This window comes from Planococcus citri, chromosome 1 (assembly GCF_950023065.1).
Source record: "Planococcus citri chromosome 1, ihPlaCitr1.1, whole genome shotgun sequence".
Taxonomy (NCBI): domain Eukaryota; kingdom Metazoa; phylum Arthropoda; class Insecta; order Hemiptera; family Pseudococcidae; genus Planococcus; species Planococcus citri.
Window position 1 is genome coordinate 86486024 of NC_088677.1, and position 22168 is coordinate 86508191.

General features: G+C 36.4%; 2 protein-coding genes across 2 annotated transcripts; both read right to left on the minus strand.

Annotated features, from left to right (window-relative positions):
- Window positions 1–4256: 4256 nt before the first annotated feature.
- Window positions 4257–7139, minus strand: LOC135839360 (uncharacterized). The gene is made up of 3 exons (XM_065355355.1): window positions 6855–7139; window positions 6619–6742; window positions 4257–6485 (listed from the first exon to the last, which is right to left on the minus strand). The coding sequence occupies exon 3, from the start codon at window positions 6459–6461 to the stop codon at window positions 4464–4466; it is 1998 nt and encodes a 665-aa protein (XP_065211427.1). The 5' UTR covers window positions 6462–6485; window positions 6619–6742; window positions 6855–7139; the 3' UTR covers window positions 4257–4463.
- Window positions 7140–15061: 7922 nt separating this feature from the next.
- On the minus strand, window positions 15062–17789 carry LOC135839370 (uncharacterized). Its single transcript, XM_065355366.1, has 3 exons — window positions 17552–17789; window positions 17326–17432; window positions 15062–17215 (listed from the first exon to the last, which is right to left on the minus strand). Exon 3 carries the CDS (start codon window positions 17144–17146, stop codon window positions 15185–15187), a length of 1962 nt encoding a protein of 653 aa, XP_065211438.1. The 5' UTR covers window positions 17147–17215; window positions 17326–17432; window positions 17552–17789; the 3' UTR covers window positions 15062–15184.
- Between the last annotated feature and the right edge of the window lie 4379 nt (window positions 17790–22168).

Here is a 22168-nt window from a genome sequence, read left to right on the forward strand (position 1 = left end):
GATAGAAATTTTGAATTTGTGTCAACATTTTAACCATTTTGACAGGTCACAAGACACCAGCCCCTTCTCAAAAAAAATCTAAAAAATCGTAATTTAATTTAAAGCTAAAAATTTTTCAAATATGTACACTCGAAGAAAAGCTGACAGATGTTATGAATAATTCTAATCAAAAGTTGAATGCATGGTAACAAGTACATACATTTGACAAATCACACTACGCCTATTTCGAATTTTTTTTTGGGATTTTTGAAAAAGATGTTCCGAGACCCATCAGATCAAGTTGAAATTTTGACGAAAAATCAAAATCTCTATCAAAACTTTTTTTTGAGCATTAGTCCAGGAAAAATAACATTCCATAGGGAAAATTGAGGTAGCAAGCTGAATTTTGGTATACTGGTTCATTTTTGTGTGCTGAACACGAATCCGATGAGTCCCCGCGCGTCCCTGGTGAGCGTTCTCCCCTATTGTGGATCTAAGCCCCCCAAAATCAGTTTTTTGCGATTTTCTCCGCCGCATCGCATTTTAGCGAAAATATGTGAACAGGTAAAATAATCTACGTCAAATTCCCGATCTAGTGATATATCAACTTTCCTTCTACCCCCAAGGTGGGTGGAGCTAGGACCGTTCAAATCAGAGGGGGTTTCTAAAATGCTATTGACGCTGGGAAGGGGTGAAATTTCCCCCGACAGCGTTCGGGTTGATACTAGCATGGAAGGTGGGTACCATCGAGAAACTTCCACTTGAAAAATTTCAGATCCCCACCCCTTCCCCTTTTTGGGGGACCCCCCCCCTTTTCTGAAATTTCAATATCACTTTTCTCAGCTCCATTTCAACCGATTTTGAAAATTTTTCTGGAAGTTATGTATAACCTTAGTAGGTATCCCCAAAAAAATTTTTAACCCCCTCCCCCCATATTTACCCCTCAAAATGACTTTTTTTCATTTTTTTATGCCTATTATCAATCAAGATTGCGAAGTACAATTTTGTAAACACGTTTTTTGGATGTATTTTTGGCCCCCAAACATCATATACTATATTAGAAATTTTTGCTTTGGTGCGCCGTGGTGAAAACTTGGAATACTGTATCGTAGGGGGTGGGGGTGAAATGGCAATTTTGAAAAAAATAACTATCAATGAGTAGGGTATCGTTTTCATATGATTCAATACCGCTGAGCACGAATATGACTTCAGATTTTCTGCTATAATCGCCTAGCCCTCTCCACAGCCCCCCCAGTCCCCCTAATTTTTAATATTTTTGAAACAGAGTTATTTTGATGATGTTGGTGTCGTTTTCATATGATTCGATACCGCCGAGCACGAATATGGCTTCAGATTTTCTGCTACCCTCACCTACCCCTCTCCAGTGATTAGTTGATTTGGGGTTCACCCCCTGCCCCCTCCCCCTTCATAAAATCATTATTTCCATTAGGTACACGAGTGAAAAAAGGGCGATCGTATGTGTTATGAAATAAATTTGTATTATGACTATTACAGATTAACACACTCGACCATTATCCTCCCCCTTTGGTGGATCCCTGCCCCCCTGAATGATTTTTTAGTCATATCTCATTCAGTTTTATTGCTATGGGACAATTACATAAGTTCATCGTCATTGTATATAAAATTTCTCGTAGAATTAGAATTAGGGAACTATAACCCAGGTATGTCAGATGGCCATTTTGTTCCTGGTTTGACGAACTTAGCACAACTGGGAACCTTTTGAGAACCGAAACCAGAACCACTTATTTTCAAAGGTTCTGAAAACCACAACCATCACAACCAATTCAAATCCAAACGGTTCTCAACACTGCTTCTTAAGCTCTCCGACTCTCAAACACTAGCCAGGTATAGGGGTCATATTCACTACTTACGTAGTGATGTTTAGCCTTCTCTCCTACTCAATCATTACGATAATCTTTCTATATCCCAGTCACGTAGAAACTAACTATATCAAATTTTCTCACAAACAGGAAATTTTTAATTTTGAAAAAAAGCTGGACAAAAAACCACTCTTGAGGCGTCCCCTCCAGAACCGGCTGAAATGAGGATGAACTCGTGAAACAGGTCGAGTATAACACACAACTCGATTTTTAACCGCCCAATTTCATATTCACGCCTTCTGGAACAAATTCAAAATTCTGGAGAAATTTAAAAATCGCGCTGGAGCCTCCAGAAAGGCTAGAATTGGCGAAATTCGCCCTCGTAGGGTTAGTTAATGACAAAATACTGCGATTCGCACAATCTTCAAATATTTTCTCGCAAACGGGAAATTTTTGATTTTTGAATAGTATGCGTAAGTATTTTTATTTTGAAAAAAATCTGATCAAAAAACCACTCTTGAGGTGTCCACTACAGAATCGGCTCAAATGTGGATAAATTCGTTAAACAGGTCGAGTATAACACACAACTCGATTTCTATCTGCCCAGCTTCATATTAACGTCTTCTGGAGCAAATTTAAAATTCTGGAGAAATTAAAAAATCGCGCTGGAGGCTCCAGAATGGCTGGAAATGGCAAAACTTGGATTTGGGGAATTAATATCAGTTTTAGGATTCATTTTGATCATTTTTACTGATCATGTACGTACTTTTTTGAAAAAAAGTATAAATCACCAAAAACAGTCAATTTTGTATTTTCAAACGTTCGCCAAATATCGAGATATGAAGTTGGGCAGCTGAAAATTTGGTTTTGAGGGTTTTAGACCACGCTCTTTCAAAAAATCGCGGTCCCGTTCAAATCGAAGGCGGACACCTCAAGAGATCCTACTGTAGTGTTGAATGTTGGATTAGATTTTGGAATTTTCCAAAAATTGGGTTCACAACGCTGCATTTTTATCGATATTCAGAGCCTTTTCCCTCCAGCAAATCCTCCAGGGAGGGGGCGGGTACAAGCTCATTTTCAAAATTACTCTCCTGAAAAGAGCACTTTAATTTTATAAAATTTTTAAATACGTATGTCGCTTTCACCTTGAAAGTTTACTTTTGAACTTTTTAAAAGTAGAATTATTTATTTCAAATTTCCCAAGTAGGTATTCTCTCGAAGACCCCGACGAAAAATTCGCTCCAAGTTCAACCATAGGTATTCTTGAGAATTGAGATACGAATGTGAATTCCTCATTTTTCAAGTTCAGCTATTTCTCAAGTAATCAATCAGCACTGGACCATCGAAGAGAACTTTAGAGGGGAAAAAATCGAGCAAAATCATAAAACCTCGAACCAAGAAAAATAAGGCTGATTCAACACGTGTTTTTTAGCTCAGCAGTGCTTGCCTCAAGGTGTTCGGAAGTTCCAAATCCAAATGTTTCAATATTAAGGGGAATATATCAACGAAAACTAGATTTCTGGGTAGATAAATATAGAAGATATTTTTTTAACTAAATAAACGAAGCAATTACCGAACAATTTTCAGAATCATTTTTCTTCTAAGCAATATTTTACATTACACTAACTAAGACAACATCACTGATAAAAATAAAACGGAATACCGAATACCTACATCTCTCTTTATCAATGGTACACCCCCGTCCCCCACCGCCGCTTAGTGTACGTTACTTGTCAGCATGTACAGGCAGGTCTCAGGACACCTTTATTGGCATTGAAGTCGAAAATCATGATCCAATTTTAGAGCTTTCAAATAAACTCAAAATTTTCGATTTTGTGCCGCAATTTGATCTAGATCTCGATCGAGTTTTACAGCTCAATGTGCTATAACGATATTTTAATCGAAATTAATGAACTATTCGATCACTTTGAAAAGTCGCACGACGTTTCAAATAAATCTCGAAAAACTCGACCAGATCCGATTATACGTAATTACAGCTTAAAATTCTTCAAAACTGTTCAAAAAAATCGGTAAGAATAAGGAAAATTTTGATTTTGTGTCACAGTAGTCGCAATTTATCTAATCTTTGACCCAATTATTTTGGAACTCAAAATTCTCCATCTTGCTTTCTCGCTAAAAAAAAAAAATTGATAGAAATTTTGAATTTGCGTCAAAATTTTAACCATTTATTTTGTCAAGTCACACGACACCCGCGCACTTTTCAACAAATCTAAGAAATCATAATTCAATTTCAGAGCTGAAAATTCTTCAACTGTTCGAAAAAAAAATTGATGGAAATTTAATCATTACCCAATCTGGATCATCGATGGAAACCTTTTATAAACCAAAAAAATTAAGGTTGATTTGTTGACAAGATAACCCCATCGCCCCCACCGGCCTCCACACGAACACACGAAGTATAAGGAAATAGTAGTCAACAATTAAACGAGGTTTAATTTGTACCTTATACGAATAATAAAACAAAATAAAACAACAGAATCATCATTACAACTTCATAAAAACAAAATGAATAATGGAACTGAATAGTGAATAGGTATCAATAATGAAAACTTGAAAAAAAAACCAATACTTTCAGTAATCTATGAAAGATCACACCTAATTTCTAACTTGTTAATAAACGAATCAGCTCTTATATTTTGGATCACTAAATACCTTCAACTTATCGGAATACCGTTGTTTAATTTTTCGAATCTCTTCAGCATCATTTTTGTAATACCAATTCAAAAAATCATCCAGCCGATCAGTGGATAATATTGCACGCGAGCTATGCCGACGATTCCAATTTTCCAACTCACCTTGTATGATATTACAAAATATATCACCTACTGATAACGACTGTTTGAATTCACCGATCTCATCTTCACTATTCAACAACCAGACGAGAAATTTTTGTAATTCGTCAGCCTTCAATTTCTCCATAACACCGGAGACCAGATGCTTCTTGAAATTATCCAATAAACATTGCTTCCAAACAACAACAGCTCGTTCTTCATCCCGTACAAACGCTTCAACGAATTGTATCAGATTATCGAACCAGCCTAAGCGAAAACATTCGAAAAAGTGAAATTCGGTAGCAGACGATACAAGGAACTGATTTTTGAATTCAACACGAAGATCGAAGTTCTGAAAGGCATCTTCGACGAACGCAAACAACTCTTCAGTACAATCATCGATTATATCGAATCCGAGAATAGAATATTCACCGAGATAATTTGACCTCGACAGTTGCTGTTTCAGCTCCGTTACTTTTTGCGGGTCCGAATAACAAAAAGATAAAAACTCGCTCAATTCGTTAAAACATCTGTACTTTAGCAACTGGACGCAACATGGGCGGATATTTTCCCATTTAGACATATGTATCTCCATAAATAAGCTAATATCGTTTTCGTTCCGGAAACATAACTTCATTATTCTCAAAATATCTTCGACTCGAGCACCGGTGATCAAATTACGCCAATTTTTGTGCCAAAATTCGTGCCTCTGTTCAAAACTGGCATCTAACAGAACTGTGATCAAGAATCTCATTTCTCTAGGTGAAGATGGCCATGGAGATGGACTCATTTTCTCGAACAATCTTTCATTCAATAACACATCGTTGATTGCCCATCGCTTCAAATCCTCGGGAGAATTCTTCCATATTTCGCAGTACAAATAAACTTCATCTCTGGAATGCAATCGTTCCTTGAGGGTGAGTGATTTCAGCAGTCGTTCCCTGTAGGCGAGTAGAGTCTCTTTCTTCAGCAGTTTCTTGATTAATCGGATGAACTGACTTTCGTTCATTTTGTTTCTAATGTACAACCAAGCGGAAAGAACGTGGGTTTTTTCCCTTTTGCTGCCGTTCAACAAGGAAACCATGAAATCAACACCTCCTTCAGCGATAAATGTTTCAAGTTGGAAATCATCCAATCCTGTTAAAGTGAACCTAGCGAATAAACCATAATCGCACGTAGACAGCTTGAACGTTGCTAGCGATCCCCTTTCGTAGGGTATACGATTCCAAAAGTATTCGAGAGAAGAATAGCTCTCATCTGCGTGTTCGCATTTATAAAACATCATCTCATCGATTGTTTCATGATGAGGATTTGGCAGATTGTCTAGTTCGTTCGTAAGATAGCAAATCCAATAGTACAGTAGTGGACAACTATCAAAATCCATTCCATCCAAATTGATTTTGGAGCTGGCAAATGGCCAAATTCGTCTAATATCATCTTCCAAGCAGTATCTACAAGCAATTTCAAATTTCTCATCAGCAGTGAGTCCATCACACAGCATCATTCGTTTGGCCGTTCGAACATCATGAATAGCACCATTCCAGTCCCATACAAAAGCATCGAAATAATTCACATATTGTGTCCAACGACTATTTGATAACATCGATGATCTGAATTTAGCGATAAATTCGTCCAATAAATCGTAAATCGTCGATGGAACATCTGGGATTATCTTCTTCAGCGGAATATCCTTCAATAAATCAAATAATCGTACATCTGCAGTTTTAATTTCGGTACGTGCGATTTCCTTACGCCATAATTCCGCAACGACTGCGATGGCAGAAATATTTTTCAGTGTTGGGGGACTCGGATAAAAAAGATCGTACACTCGAGAGGTGGTTTCGGTCATTTTCTATTCTTGACTCGGTAAAATCTAGAAATAAAATGTACGAAATAACATCAGAACATCACAAAATTAGAATCATGAATTGGTAACCAGCTACGATGTAGCTTACACGATTAATTAATTAGGTAGTCGTGTTAATTTTACATAATATTATACTTACATATCTACATAGGTACCATCAAAATGACTAATAAAGAGAGAAGGGATTTCATTCAAAATGACGCTAGAAAGCCAGTCATATAAACGGTTTCAGTGAAATAAGTCAAACTTTCCACACTCGAGACCTAAAATTAATGAAAACGCACATTTTATAAGTATAGGTATAGGTATTTCTATACATGGGAACGATGAGAATTACCTAGATAATTCCTAAAAATTGTCTCGTTAAATACGTACTTTGAAATACTGTATATTAAGCAGTGCTTGCCACAGGGTGTTTGGAAGTTCCAATATCAGCAGAAGATATCAACGGAAACTACAGAGTTCTTGTTCTTGATGAATATACTAGAAGATATTTTTTAAACTAAATAAACGAAGCGCAATTATACCGGAACAATTTTCAGAATCATTTTTGTTCGAAGTAGGTACTTATATTTCACATGAGGATAACATCGCTGATAAAAATAAAACCCAAAACAAAAAACATTTCTTTATCAATGGTAGATACACCCCCACCACAGCTTAGTGTACCTATCTAGATGTACGGACAGGTCTCAGGAGCTCAGAAAACCTTCGAAGAGTGAATTATCATGATCCAATTTTTAATTTTAAACCTTTCAGTTTTTCAAATGAACTAAAGATTTTTCGATTTGATTTTCATTGAGTTTTACAGCTCAATGTTTTTATAAGAAATTTCAATAGAAATTGAATTATCATTCTCGTCAAATTTGTAACCAGCTCACTTTGAAAATTCGCACAATGTTTAAAAAATCTCAAAAAACTCAACACGATTCAATTAATCACTTAGAGTTAAACAATTCTTCAAAACTGTTCAAAAAAATCGGCAAGGATAAGAAAAATTTTGATTCCAAGTCACAGTAGCAATTTAATCTTTGACCCAATTTTGGAGCTGAAAATTCTCCATCATTCTGAAAAAAAATTTTGATAGAAATTTTGAATTTGTGTCAATATTTTAACCATTTTGACAGGTCACAAGACACCCGCCCCTTCTCAAAAAAAAAAATCTAAAAAATCGTAATTCAATTTCAGAGCTAAAAATTCTTCAAATATACTCGAAGAAAAGTTGACAGAAATTATTATGAATTCTAATCAAAAGTTGAATGCATATAGGTACATGCATTTGATAAATCACACTACGCCTATTTCGAATTTTTTTGGGGGGATTTTTGAAAAAAATGTTCCGAGACCCATCAGATCAAGTTGAAATTTTGACGAAAAATCAAAATCTCTATCAAAACCTTTTTTTTTGAGCATTTATAAATTAATTGAGTAGATAGGTACCTAAGCAAGTATGAACTTGAAATTGAGGATGATTTTTGAAATAGCCGGAAAAGTATCGTAATGCAAGAAGCATGACTAACAAGGGAACTCCTTCAGGTGTTCGCCTCCAACTTCATAAATCTAGATATTTGGCGAACGTGTGAAAATTCAAAATTAACTATATTTTGTGATTTATACCTACTTTTTTCAAAAAAGTACGTACATGATCAGTAAACATGATCAAAATAAACCCTAAAACTGATATTAATTCCCCAAATCCAGACCTCGCCGTTTCCAGCCATTCTGGAGGCTCCAGCGCGATTTTTCAATTTCTTCAGAATTTTCAATTTGCTCCAGAAAGCGTGAATATGAAGTTGGGCAGCTAAAAATCGAGTTGTGTGTTATACTCGACCTGTTTAACGAAGTTATCCACATTTGAGCCGATTCTGGAGGAGACACCTCAAGAGTGGTTTTTTGACCAGCTTGTTTCAAAAATAAAAATATTCAAAAATCAAAAAATTCCCGTTCGCGAGAAAATTTTTGAAATTTGCGCGAATCGCGGGATTTTGTCTTGGACTAACCCCACGAGGGCGAATTCCGCCATTTCCAGCCATTCTGGAGGCTCCAGCGCGATTTTCAATTTCTCCAGAATTTTTAATTGGCTCCAGAAGGCATGGATATGAACTTAGGCAGCTAAAAATCGAGTTGAGTTTTATGCTCGACCTGTTTAACGAGTTTATCCACATGCAAATTGAAAATTCTGGAGAAATTTAAAAATCGTGCTGGAGTCTCCAGAATCGCTGGAAATGGCGAAATTCGGCCGCATGGGGTTAGTTCATGACAAAATACTGCGATTCACGCAAATTTCAAAAATTTTCTCACAATCGGAGAATTTTTGATTTTTTTGGATTTCTTATTATGAAAAAAGCTGGTCAAAAAACCACTCTTGATGGAAGCTTCAAAACCATTTGAAACCACTATGTAGTCTGCGAAGTAAATTTCAGCTTGCCAACTCCATTTGATAAATTAATGTTGTCGAAATTTCAAGTTTCAAAAATCTACTAGAGGCTCCAGTAATTTTCAAAAAAGTCGCTGGAGGCTCTAAAATGACTTGAACCCACCTGAAGTCGTCTTCAGAGAGTGTTAAAATTGGAGTGTAGAGTTACTTTCAGCTTTCCATCTCCATTTGATGAAATTTTGTGAAAATTTAAAGTTTCAAAAATCTGCTGGAGGCTTCAGGAATCTTCAAAAAGTCGCTGGAAGCTCCAAAACGACTTGAAATTCACCTGCAGTACTTCGTAGCGTATTGAAATTAGTTTTTAGAATAAAGATTATAGCTTTACAACTCCAATTTGATGGAATTTTGAGGGAATTTCAAATTTCAAAAATCTGCTGGAGGCTCCAGAACTGCTCAAAACGGATTGTTGGCATGTCGAAAATAGGGTATATCCCAAATTTCAGCTTTCTTGGTCAATTTGGTAAAATTTTGATTTTTTTCCTCATCCAAAATTCACCAAAAATCGAAAAACGCACTTTAGCACTTGAAATTTTGACAGAAAATCAAAATCTCCATCAAAACTGTTTTTGAGCATTTATGAAAAATCAACTAACAAAGGAACCTCTTGAGGTGTCACACTCCCATTTGAACGGGACTGCGATTTTCGGAAAGAGCATAGTCTAAAACCGCCAAAACCTAATTTTCAGTTGCCTAAGTTCATTTTTCGATTTTTGGCGAATTTTTGAAAATTCAAATAGAATGTTTTTGTGATTTATGTTTTTTTTTTTAAAGTACATACTTGATCAATAAAAATGGTCAAAATAAGTCCCAAAACTGATAAGAATTACCCAAATCCAAATTACACCATTTCCAGCCATTCTGGAGCCTCCAGCGCAATTTTTCAATTTCTCCAGAATTTCGCCTCGATTTTTAGCTACCCAACTCCGTATTCACGCCTTCTGGAGCAGATTCAAAATCCTGGAGAAATTGAAAAATCACGCTGGAGGCATCCAGAATGGCTGGAAATGGTGAAATTTGGATTTGAGGGATTAGTTTTGGACAAAATACAGCGATTCCCGTGAATTTTGAAAATTTTTTCATAAACGGTTATTTTTTGATTTTTTTGATTTTTTAATTTTGAAAAAAGCTGGTCAAAAAGCCACTTTTGAGGTGTCACTCTCAAAATCGGCTCAAATGTGGATAAACTCGTTAAACTGGTCGAGCATAACATACAACTCGATTTTTAGCTGCCCAACTTCATATGCACGCCTTCTGGAGCAAATTCAAAATTCTGGAGAAATTGAAAAATCACGCTGGAGGCTCCAGAATGGCTGGAAATGGTGAAATTCACAAAATTTCATCAAATGGAGATGGAAAGTCGAAATTCATTCTGCAAACTAATTTCAATACGCTACGAAGTCGACTGCTAGTGGATTTCAAGTTGTTAGGGAGCCTCCAGCGACTTTTTGAAAAGTCGTATGGCGTTTTTTGGCAAATTGAAATTTCCCAAAAGTAGCTGGAAGCTTCAAAACCATTTGAAACCACCAAGTAGTCGACAATTTCAGCTTGCCAACTCCATTTGGTAAAATATTGCGGAAATTTCAAGTTTCAAAAATCTGCTGAAGGCTCCAGGAATTTTCAAAAAGTCGCTGGAGGCTCCAAAATGACTTGAAATTCTCCTGCAGTACTTCGTAGCGCATTGAAATTAGTTTGCAGAATAAATTTCAGCTTTCCAACTGATCCAACTCCATTTTGATGAAATTTTGTGGGAATTTCGAGTTTAAAAAATCTTCTGGAGGCTCTAGAACTGCTCAAACCGGTTTGAAACAGTTTCCAGTCGATTTGGCATGTCGAAAATAGGGTACATCCCAAATTTCGGCTTTCTTGGTCAATTTAGTAAAATTTTGATTTTTCCCGTCATTGTTGGCCTGAATTTTATTTTCAAAAATTCGCCAAAGATCGAAAAACACACTTTAGCACTTGAGGAGCTCATTGCAAAAATAGCCCTTGTCACATCGCCACTTAGACCCTATGCACTCCATTGCACCTATACCTATAGCCAACTGAGAAGATCATGTTAGGATGACGAAATGACCGCAAAGTTGGTCTACCAGGAGTAGCTCGGAGAGGAATTGCGTTAGAGAGTTTACATTCATGATCCTGGGTACGCTCAAGGGAGAGCTTGGGAGTTGCACAGGTTCTAAGAGGTCATGTGACGAGGGCTATTTTTGCAATGAGCTCCTCACTTGAAATTTTGACAGGTGATAAATTTTTGCCCGATCTTTCGATCTACCTTTGTACGGTCTGAAAAATGTTGTGCAAGTCCTATGTTGGAACGCAAAATCTGTGATTTGGGCTGATCTGTCAATCAAAATGGCCACCATTTTGTAAGCAGGGCCACTTTTTTTTGAGGACAAGGTCTAGAAATGTTCCTTAGGACTTCCCCTGTAAGACAAGAGTTGTCCCGGAGGATCAACGGGGGGGGGGGGGGTGCATTAGATCCTTAAGCGGGCCCCCCAACTAGTAGGTAAACAAATTTTTAAAATCAATTTTTCAATTTTCTTTTATGGAAGTAGACCCAAAAAGTAAGTTCATATTCGTACTTAGCGACCTAGAAAACATACCATTCTATATATCAGTCGACTTTTCACGATTTTCAAAATTCTAACCTCTTTTTTGGGGCACGGAGGGGCTTTGAGGAGTTGGACCCAGAAAATAAGTTGATATTCGTGTTCAGCGACCTCGATAACATACTATTCGATACATCGCATGTCCAGATTCGTTTTTCAAATACATGATTCAGTGGTGTGTTACTTGAAAGATCAAGCATCCCCCACCAACCTCTTGGGAGGGTTGAAGACCAATCAATGGTGGTGTGATTAATAGTTGGGTGAGTTGACTTTGTAAAAAAAAAATTGAGCAAAAACGAATGATATTGAGTGATAATTTTGATCAATTTATTGGGCTGGCTTTTTTTGAAACACTTACTTTTTCCACCCCTATTTTAAGACACCCCTCTTGAGGGATGGGTATCGAGCGTAGTATCAAATGGTCGAGAATTTGAAGGGGAACATTTTTAGTCATGGTAGTTTTTATCGTAAACCTAATATTTTCGGAGTAAATCGCAAAAAACGTGAATCGCAACCGGTTTTAGCCCTCTAAAAAAATTAGCTCCAGGGTTAGGAAGGTCGGTTTTTTTTTGGTAGTTCAGGGGGTTCATAGCTATTAATGCGCTAATTTTTTCCTTTTTGCCCTCGCTTTTTTACGTTATTTTCCCGCTCTATTTGGAGAATTTTCAGTTTAAATTCGGATCACGATTTTCGAGATTGATGGAAAATACTCTTATCCACTGCACCGAACCGAATTTTACCTTGTCTGGCCATTCTGGATCCTCTTCAATTTCTCGACAATTATAAAATTCCCGCAAAGGCGTGAAAATCAATTTGGGCGACTATAAAAACCCAACAGATGAGGCTTAATCTCGATTGTTTTTAATGAGTTTTTAACCACATTTGAACCAATTTCCAGAGAGGGCACCTCGAGTGTTTTCTTAACCAGCATTCTCCGCTTATTAGGTACCTACATATTAAAAAGGCATCGATCAAAGAATCAAACTCGCGACGACGACCTGACAAAACCAAGTTCAAATATCGATGAATTCGTCGAATAGATCGAGTATAATAGTCCGGCATATGACAATAGGAGTAATTGCACCCCCCCCCACCGATCCTCCGGGACAACTTTTTTCTTAAAGGGGACATCCTAAGGAACATTTTAAAGCAAAGTTGCCAAAAAAAAAGTTGGCCTTACTTACAAAATGGCGGCCATTTTGATTGACAGGTCAGCCGAAATCGCAGATTTTGCGTTTTAACATAGGACTTGCACGAACTTTTTCAAACTTTACATAGGTAGATCGAAAGATCATGCAAAAATTTACTACCTGTCCAAATTTCAAGTGCTAAAGTGCGTTTTTCGATTTTTGGTGAATTTTTGAAAATCGAATTTAGGCCAAAAATGAGGGAAAAATCAAAATCTTACCAAATTGACCAAGAAAGCTGAATTTGGGATATTCCCTATTTTCGACATGCCAAATCGATTGGAAACGGTTTCAACACGTTTTGAGCAGTTCTGGAGCCTCCAGCAGATTTTTGAAACTTTTAAATTTTCACAAAATTTCATCAAATGGAGATGGAAAGCTGAAATTTACTGTACACTCCAATTTTAACACCCTCTGAAAACGACTTCTGGTGGATTTAAACTCATTATAGAGCCTCCAACGACTTCTTTGATAATTACTGGAGCCTCCAGTAGATTTTTGAAACTTGAAATTTCCCCAAAATGTTATCAAACCAAGATGGAGAGTCGAAATTCATTCTGCAAACTAATTTCAATACGCTACGAAGTTGACTGCTGGTGAATTTCAAGTCGTTTTGGAGCCTCCAGCAACTTTTTGAAAGGTTGTATGACGTTTTTTTGGAAAATTGAAATTTCCTAAAAGTAGCCGGAAGCATTCAAAACCATTTGAAACCACCATGTAGTCTGCGAAGTAAACTTCAGCTTGCCAACTTCATTTGATAAATTAATTTTGGGGAAATTTCAAGTTTCAAAAATCTACTGGAGGCTCCAGTAATTTTCAAAAAAGTCGCTGGAGGCCCTAAAATGACTTGAACCCACCTGAAGTCGTCTTCAGAGAGTGTTAAAATGGGAGTGTAGAGTAAGTTTCAGCTTTCCATCTCCATTTGATGAAATTTTGTAAAAATTTGAAGTTCCAAAAATCTGCTGGAGGCTCCAGTAATTTTCAAAAAAAGTCGCTGGAGGCCCTAAACTTCCTTGAACTCACCTGAAGTCGTCTTCAGAAGGTGTTAAAATGGGAGTGTAGAGTAAATTTCAGCTTTCCATCTCCATATTTGATGAAATTTTGTGAAAATTTAAAAGTTTCAAAAATCTGCTGGAAGTTTCAGGAATTTTCAAAAAGTCGCTGGAGGCTCTAAAACGACTTGAAATTCACCTGCAGTACTTCGTAGCGTATTGAAATTAGTTTTTAGAATAAATTTTTGCTTTACAACTCCAATTTGATGGAATTTTGCGGGAATTTCGAGTTTCAAAAATCTGCTGGAGGCTCCAGAACTGCTCAAAACGTGTTGAAACCGTTTCCAATCGATTTGGCATGTCGAAAATAGGGTATATCCCAAATTTCAGCTTTCTTGGTCAATTTGGTAAAATTTTGATTTTTTCCCTCATTTTTGGACTAAATTCGATTTTCAAAAATTCACCAAAAATCGAAAAACGCACTTTAGCACTTGAAATTTTCACAGGTGATAAATTTTTGCATGATCTTTCGATCTACCTATGTAAAGTTTGAAAAAGTTCGTGCAAGTCCTATGTTAAAACGCAAAATCTGCGATTTCGGCTGACCTGTCAATCAAAATGGCCGCCATTTTGTAAGTAAGGCCACCTTTTTTTGGGCAACTTTGTTTTAAAATGTTCCTTAGGATGTCCCCTTTAAGAAAAAAGTTGTCCCGGAGGATCGGGGGGGGGGGTGCAATTACTCCTATTGTCATATGCCGGACTATAAGTTCCTCTGCAAGTTAGTAAACATTTTGATTCATTTCCAACAGGTAAAATGATAAAATATAGGTAGTATTAAATCTGAGATCGGATTCTGAAATCGTTTAAAAAATTGATCGATTCCCAGAATCATTCTCCTTCAGAGAGGAGAGGGGAGGGCACGGGCGGGTGAAATCCGCGCCCATTTTCAAAATTGGTGCCTTGAAAAGAGCGCTTCAATTTTTCAAATTTTAAATCAGGTATCATCACTTTTACTAAGCATGAAAGTTTACATTTGAACTTTTCAATACTTAGTTGAATCATTGATTTTGAATTTCCAAAGTTTATAATCTCTCAAAGACGCCCGACAAAAAATTTGCTCCGAGGTTAATTATATTCTTGAGAACTGAAATACGAATGTATAAACTCTTCATTTTTCAATTTCAGCTATTTCTCAAGAAGGTAATCATTCACTTGACTAACAAAGAGAACTCTTGGGAAAAGAATCGAGCAAAATCAGAAAACCTCGAAGCAAAAAAAATCAGAAAGATTTGACGAGGAATAATACCACCATCTCACGAACACAAGAATTATGTAATAAAGTAGTCGCCAATAAATCACACCGAGTTTAATACTTCACGAATAATAAAAAAATAATAATAAAATTATCATTACAACTTGATAAAAACAAAATGAATAACAGTACTGAATATCAATAAAAAAAATTTAAAAAAAACAAACTTCAGTCACTCGTGAGAAATAGACTAAACACCCACAACAAATCGGAGTACTGTTCCTTAATATTTCGAATCTCTTCGGCATCATTATCGAAAAACCAACTCAAAAAATCATCCAGCCTATCAGGGTATTTCGGATCATCCCCATATTGACCCGTAAGATTCAACTCAACCTCTACTATGTTACGAAAAATATCACCTACTGATAACGACTGCTTGAATTCACCGATCTCATCTTCACTATCCAACAACCAGACGAGAAATCTTTGTAATCTATCACTCTTCATTTTTCGAATAACACCAGAGACCAATTGCTCCTTGAAATTATCCAATAAACGTTGCTTCAAAACACCAGCTCGTTCTTCCGGTACGAATGTTTCAACGAACTGCGTCAGACAAATGAAGCAGCCATTGCGAATACAATCGAATAAGTGGCGTTCAGTTACAGGCGATGAAACAAATTGATTTTTGAATTCAACACGATCATCGACGTCCTCAAAAGTGTCTTCGACAAATGCATTCAACCCTTTCTTGTGATATAAGAAAACAGCGATATGCAGAATAGAGTTTTCACCGAGAAAATTCGACCTCAACAGTTGCTGTTTCAAATCTCTCGCTTTTTGCTGGTCTGAATAACAAAAAGACAAAAACTCGTTCACTTCCTTGAACCATCCGAGCCTTAGCGCTTCGACGCAATATGGACCGATATTATCGTATTTAGACATATATCGCTCTTTAAACGAGCTTATATCGTTTTCGTTCCGGAAACATAACTTCATTACTGCTTGTAGATCTTCGACACGAGCACCGGTGATCAAATAACGCCAATTTTCGTACCAAAATTTGTGCCTCAGTTCAAAATTCGCATCTGACAGAATCGTGATTAGGAATATCATTTGTCGTCTAGGGTGATGTGGCTCTAATTCTATTATACTATTGCTTATTATCTCGAACAACGTGTTATTCGATAAAACAGCATTTAATGCCGATTGCTTTAAATTGTCAGGAGAATTTTCCCATACTTCGCAGCAAGCATAAACTTTATCTTTGGAATGTATGGTGAATATGTATGTCTCTTCATCCAGCAATTTCTCGATTAAAATGATGAACTCGCTTATGTTCATTTTGTTTCTAATGTACATCCAAACAGAAAGAACGTGGATTCTGTCTACGTGTTCGTTACAGATCAACGACGAGAACATAAATTCAACACCTTGTTTAGCGAGAAACTCTTCCCGTTGGACATCATCCAATCTTGGCAAAACGAACCTTGAGAATGAACTGGGATCGTATTTTGACATCATGATGGTTGCTTGCAATCGCCCTCCGTCGTTGTAAGGTATACGATTCCAAAAGTACTCGAGAGAAGCATAGCTTTGATGCAAGTTTCGGCATTCGTAGATCATCATCTCATCGATTGGTTCATCATGAGGATTCGGTATATTGTGTAGTTCGTTTTTAAGACACAAAATCCAGTAGTACTCTATTGGAAAATCCCTAAAAAAAAGAAAACTCTTATAACGGTTCAAATCGAAATTCGAGCTTACAGATGGCCAAAGTCGTCTAATGTCATCTTCCAAGCAGTACTCGCAAGCAATTCTGAATTTCTGCAAAGCAGTGAGTCGATCGCACAGAATTTTTCGTTTAGCTGTTCTAACGTGATCAATAGTACCATCCCAGTCCGGTACGACATAATGAAAATTGATCGACTTTAGCTCAGAAACTGATGAACTTAACTTGGCGCTGTATGCCGCCAATAAATTGTAAATCGCCGATGGGACATCGGGGATCTTTTTCAGCACAATATCCTCCGCTAATTTTAATTCATCCCGAGTTGTAATTTCTTTAGCTGCGTTTTCTTCACGCCATAATTCCGCAACAAGTGAGATGGCTGCTATTTCTTTGAGAGTCACAGGACTCGGGTAAAGAAGATCGTAGACTCGAGACGGAGAGGTGGTTTCGGCCATTTTCTGTTCTTGATTCGGTTGTCGGTATACGAGTAACGCAAAGATATAAATTCAATTTGACTGGAAAATCTGGAAATAAAATGTTCGAAATAATATCACAGAATTAGAATCAATATTAGTTGGTATGCAGCTACAATGTTGCTTACGAGCGATTAATTAACGATGTTAATTCTACATACCATCGAAACGATTCACAGAGAAGGGATTTCATTCAAAATAACGCTAGAAAGCCAGTCGTTGAAAAGATGTTTCGCTAGAATAAGTCAAAACTTTCGACACTCGAGACCTAAAATTATAATGAAAATGAAAACGCAAATTCTTCAAGTGTTTCTATTTCTATTTACGCGAGTGATATGAAAATATGAAATGGATAATTTCTAAAAATTATCTCGATTAAGTACTTACTTTGAAAGTTCCCGCCACAATAAGGTGTTTAAAAGTTCCAATATCAGGGGGAAAATACTAAATAGTTACCAACGAACATTAAAGTTATTGGTAAGTATAAATATAGTTTATCTTTTCTTAACTTTTAATAAGCGAAGCACTATCGAACAATAATTTTCAGAATTATTTATATTTTTCTTCTCTAAGGAATATTCTGGTTACATCACTGATAAAAATGAAAACTAAACCAAAACATTTCTTTATCAGCGGTACACCCCCACCTCCGCTTGTGAACCTACTTGTCAACATGTATGGACAGGTGTCTGGACTCTTATGTTTCAAAAATATGTAATCTACAAATTTTTCGATAAAAATTTTGATTTTATATCGAAATTTTGATCCATTTAATTTTTGATAGGTTGCACAACGCTTCTTTCAGAAATCTCAAAAACCATCGCCCAATTTTAGAGCAGAAAATTCTTCAAAAGTGCCTCAAAACGTCAAACGTATCGCGAAAATCATGATCCAATTTTAAATTGAAACCTAATCCGACGTATCAAAATGGGGTTAAAATTTTAACAAAAAAATCTCAATAAAATAAAAACTTTTTTTGTACTTTTGAAAAATCAAAATTGAGCCATGATTTTTGGAATTTTTAAAAGTATCATGCAACCTTTCAAAATGGATTAGGATTTGAGTGAAATTCAAATAGGTATTCAAAAAAAAATATTTTATTGAGTTTTTTTGAAAAATGTCGAGCTCATAATAGTCCGGCTGTCCGGCATATCACAATAGGAGTAATTGCATCTCCCCAGGCGATCCAACGGGACAACTTTTTTCTGAAAGGGGACATCATAGGAACATTTTAAAGCAAGTTTGTCCAAAAAAAGTTGGCCTTATTTACAAAATGGCGGCCATTTTGATTGACAGGTCAGCCGACGAAATCGCAGATTTTGCGTTTCAACATATGACTTGCACGAAATTTTTCAAACTTTACAAAGGTAGAACGAAAAATCATGCAAAAATTTATCACCTGTCAAAATTTCAAGTGCTAAAGTGCGTTTTTCGATTTTTGGTGAATTTTTGAAAATCCAATCTAGGTCAAAAATGAGGGAAAAAATCAAAATTTTACCAAATTGACCAAGAAAGCTGAAATTTGAGATATACCCTATTTTCGACTTGCCAAATCGAATGGAAACGGTTTCAACCCGTTTCGAGCAGTTCTGGAGCCTCCAGCAGATTTTTGAAACTCAAAATTCCCATAAAATTCCATCAAGTTGGAGTTGTAAAGCTGAAATTTATTCTGAAAACTAAGTTCAATACGCTACGAAGTACTACAGGTAAATTTCAAGTCGTTTTGAAGCCTCCAGCGACTTTTTTAAAAATTACTGGAGCCTTCAGCAGATTTTTGAAACTAGAAATTTCCCCAAAATTTCATCAAACTGAGATGCAGAGTCGAAATTCATTCTGCAAACTAATTTCATTACGCTATGAAGTTGACTGCTGGTGGATTTCAAGTCATTTTGGAGCCTCCAGCGATTTTTCGAAAGGTTGTATGGCGTTTTTTTGGAAAATTAAAATTTCTTAAAAGTAGCTGGAGGCTTCAAAACCATTTGAAACCACCATGTAGTCTGCGAAGTAAATTTCAGCTTGCCAACTCCATTTGATAAATTAATGTCGGGAGAATTTCAGGTTTCAAAAATCTGCTGGATGCTCGACTAATTTTCAAAGTAGTCGCTAGAGGCTCTAAAATGACTTGAACCCCCCTAAAATCGTCTTCAGAGGGTGTTAAAATTAGTTTGCAGAATGAATTTCGCGACTATCCATCTCAGATTGATGAAATTTTAAGTTTCAAAAACCTGCTGGAGGCTCCAGTAATTTTCAAAAAAGTCGCTGAAGGCTCTAAAATCACTTGAACCCACCTGAATTCGCCTTCAAAGGGTGTTAAAATTAGTTTGCAGAATGAATTTCGACTTTCCATCTCAGTTTGATGAAATTTTGGGAAAATTTCAAGTTTCAAAAATGTACTGGAGGTTGCAGTAATTTTCAAAAAAGTCAATGGAGGCTCTAAAATGAATTGAACTCACCTGAAGTCGTCTTCAGCGGGTGTTAAAATTGGAGTGTACAGTATAAAGTTCAGCTTTCCATCTCCATTTGATGAAATTTTGTGAAGATTTAAGGTTTCAAAAATCTGAGGGAGGCTTCAGGAATTTTTAGAAAGTTGCTGGAGGCTCCAAAACGACTTGAAATTCACCTGCAGTACGTCGTAGTGTATTGAAATTAGTTTTTAGAGTGAATTTCAGCTTTACAACTCCAATTTGATGATATTTTGATGGGAATCTCGAGTTTCAAAAATCTGCTGGAGGCTCCAGAACTGCTCAAAACGAGTTGAAACTGTTTCCAATCGATTTGGCGGGTCGAAAATAGGGTTTCTACCAAACTTTAGCTTTCTAGGTCAATTTGGTAAAATTTCGATTTTTTCCCTCATTTTTGGCTTAAATTGGATTTTCAAAAATTCACCAAAAATCGAAAAACGCACTTTAGCACTTGAAATTTGGACAGGTGATAAATTTTTGCATGATCTTTCGATCTACCTGTGTAAGGTTTGAAAAATTTCGTGCAAGTCCTATGTTGAAACGCAAAATCTGCAATTTTGGCTGACCTGTCAATCAAAATGGCCTCCATTTTGTAAGTAAGGCCAACTTTTTTTGGGGTAAGTTTGCTTTAAAATGTTCCTTAGGATGTCATCTTCAAGAATAAAGTTGTCCCGGAGGACCGAGGGGGAGGGGGGGGGGGTGTAATTACTCCTATTGTCATATGTCGGACTATTTTGAAAAATCAAAATTGACCCATGACTTTTGGAATTTTTAAAGGTATCACGCAACCTTTCAAAATAGATGAAGATCTTGAGTAAAATTCAAATATTCACAAAAAAAAAATGTTTTATAGAGTTTTTTTTGAAAAATGTCGAGCTCATAATAGTCCGGCATATGACAATAGGAGTAATTGCAGCCCCCCCCCGCCGATCCTCCGAGACAACTTCTTTCTTAAAGGGGACATCCTAAGGAACATTTTAAAGCAAACTTGCCCAAAAAAAATTTGGCCTTACTTACAAAATGGTGGCCATTTTGATTGACGGGTCACCCGAAATCGCAGATTTTGCGTTTCAACATAGGACTTGCACGAAATTTTTCAAACTTTACAAAGGTAGATTGAAAGATCATGCAAAAATTCATCACCTGTCAAAATTTCAAGAGCTAAAGTGCATTTTTCGGTTTTTGGTGATTTTTTGAAAATCCAATTTAGGCCAAAAATGAGGGAAAAAATCTAAATTTCACCAAATTGGCCAAGAAAGCTGAAATATGGGATATACCCTATTATTCACATGCCAAATCGATTGGAAACGGTTTCAACCCGTTTTGAGCAGTTCTGGAGCCTCCAGCAAATTTTTGAAACTCGAAATTCCCGCAAAATTTCATCAAATTGGAGTTGTAAAGCTGAAATTTATTTTAAAAACTATATTCAATACGCTGCGAAGTACTGCAGGTGAATTTCAAGTCGTTTTGAAGCCTACGTCGACTTTTTGAAAATTCCTGAAGCTACCAGCAGATTTTTGAAACTTCAAATTTTTACAAAATTCCATCAAATTGGAGTTGTAAAGCTGAAATTTATTTTAAAAACTAATTTCAATACGCTACGAAGTACTGCAAGTGAATTTCAAGTCGTTTTGGAGCCTCCAGCGATTTTTTGAAAGGTTGTACGGCGTTTTTTTGGATAATTGGAATTTCCTAAAAGTAGATGGAAGCTTCAAAACCATTTGAAACCACTATGTAGTCTGCGAAGTAAATTTCAGCTTGCCAACTCCATTTGATAAATTAATGTTGACGAAATTTCAAGTTTCAAAAATCTACTAGAGGCTCCAGTAATTTTCAAAAAAGTCGCTGGAGGCTCTAAAATGACTTGAACTCGCCTGAAGTCGTCTTCAGAGGGTGTTAAAATTGGAATGTAGAGTAAATTTCAGCTTTCCATCTCCATTTTGATGAAATTTTGTGAAAATTTAAAGTTTCAAAAATCTGATGGAGACTTCAGAAATCTTCAAAAAGTCGCTGGAGGCTCCAAAACGACTTGAAATTCACCTGCAGTACTTCGTAGCGTAATTGAAATTAGTTTTTAGAATAAAGATTAGCTTTACAACTCCAATTTGATGGAATTCTGAGGGGATTTCGAATTTCAAAAATCTACTGTAGGCTCCAGAGCTGCTCAAAACGGGTTGAACCGTTTCCAATCGATTTGGCATGTCGAAAATAGGGTATATCCCAAATTTCAGCTATCTTGGTCAATTTGGTAAAATTTTGATTTTTTCCTCATTTTTGGCCTGAATTTGATATCCAAAATTCACCAAGAATCGAAAAACGCACTTTAGCACTTGAAATTTTGACAGAAAATCAAAATCTCCATCCAAACTGTTTTTGAGCATTTATGAAAAATCAACTAACAAAGGAACCTCTTGAGGAGTCACACTCCCTTTGGGTATTTTAGATCCCATTCTAACAAGTTTCAGTTTGGATAAATTAAGCATACACGAACGTGAAAATTCAACTATTTATTCACACAATACAATTAGATAAAAATAGGTAC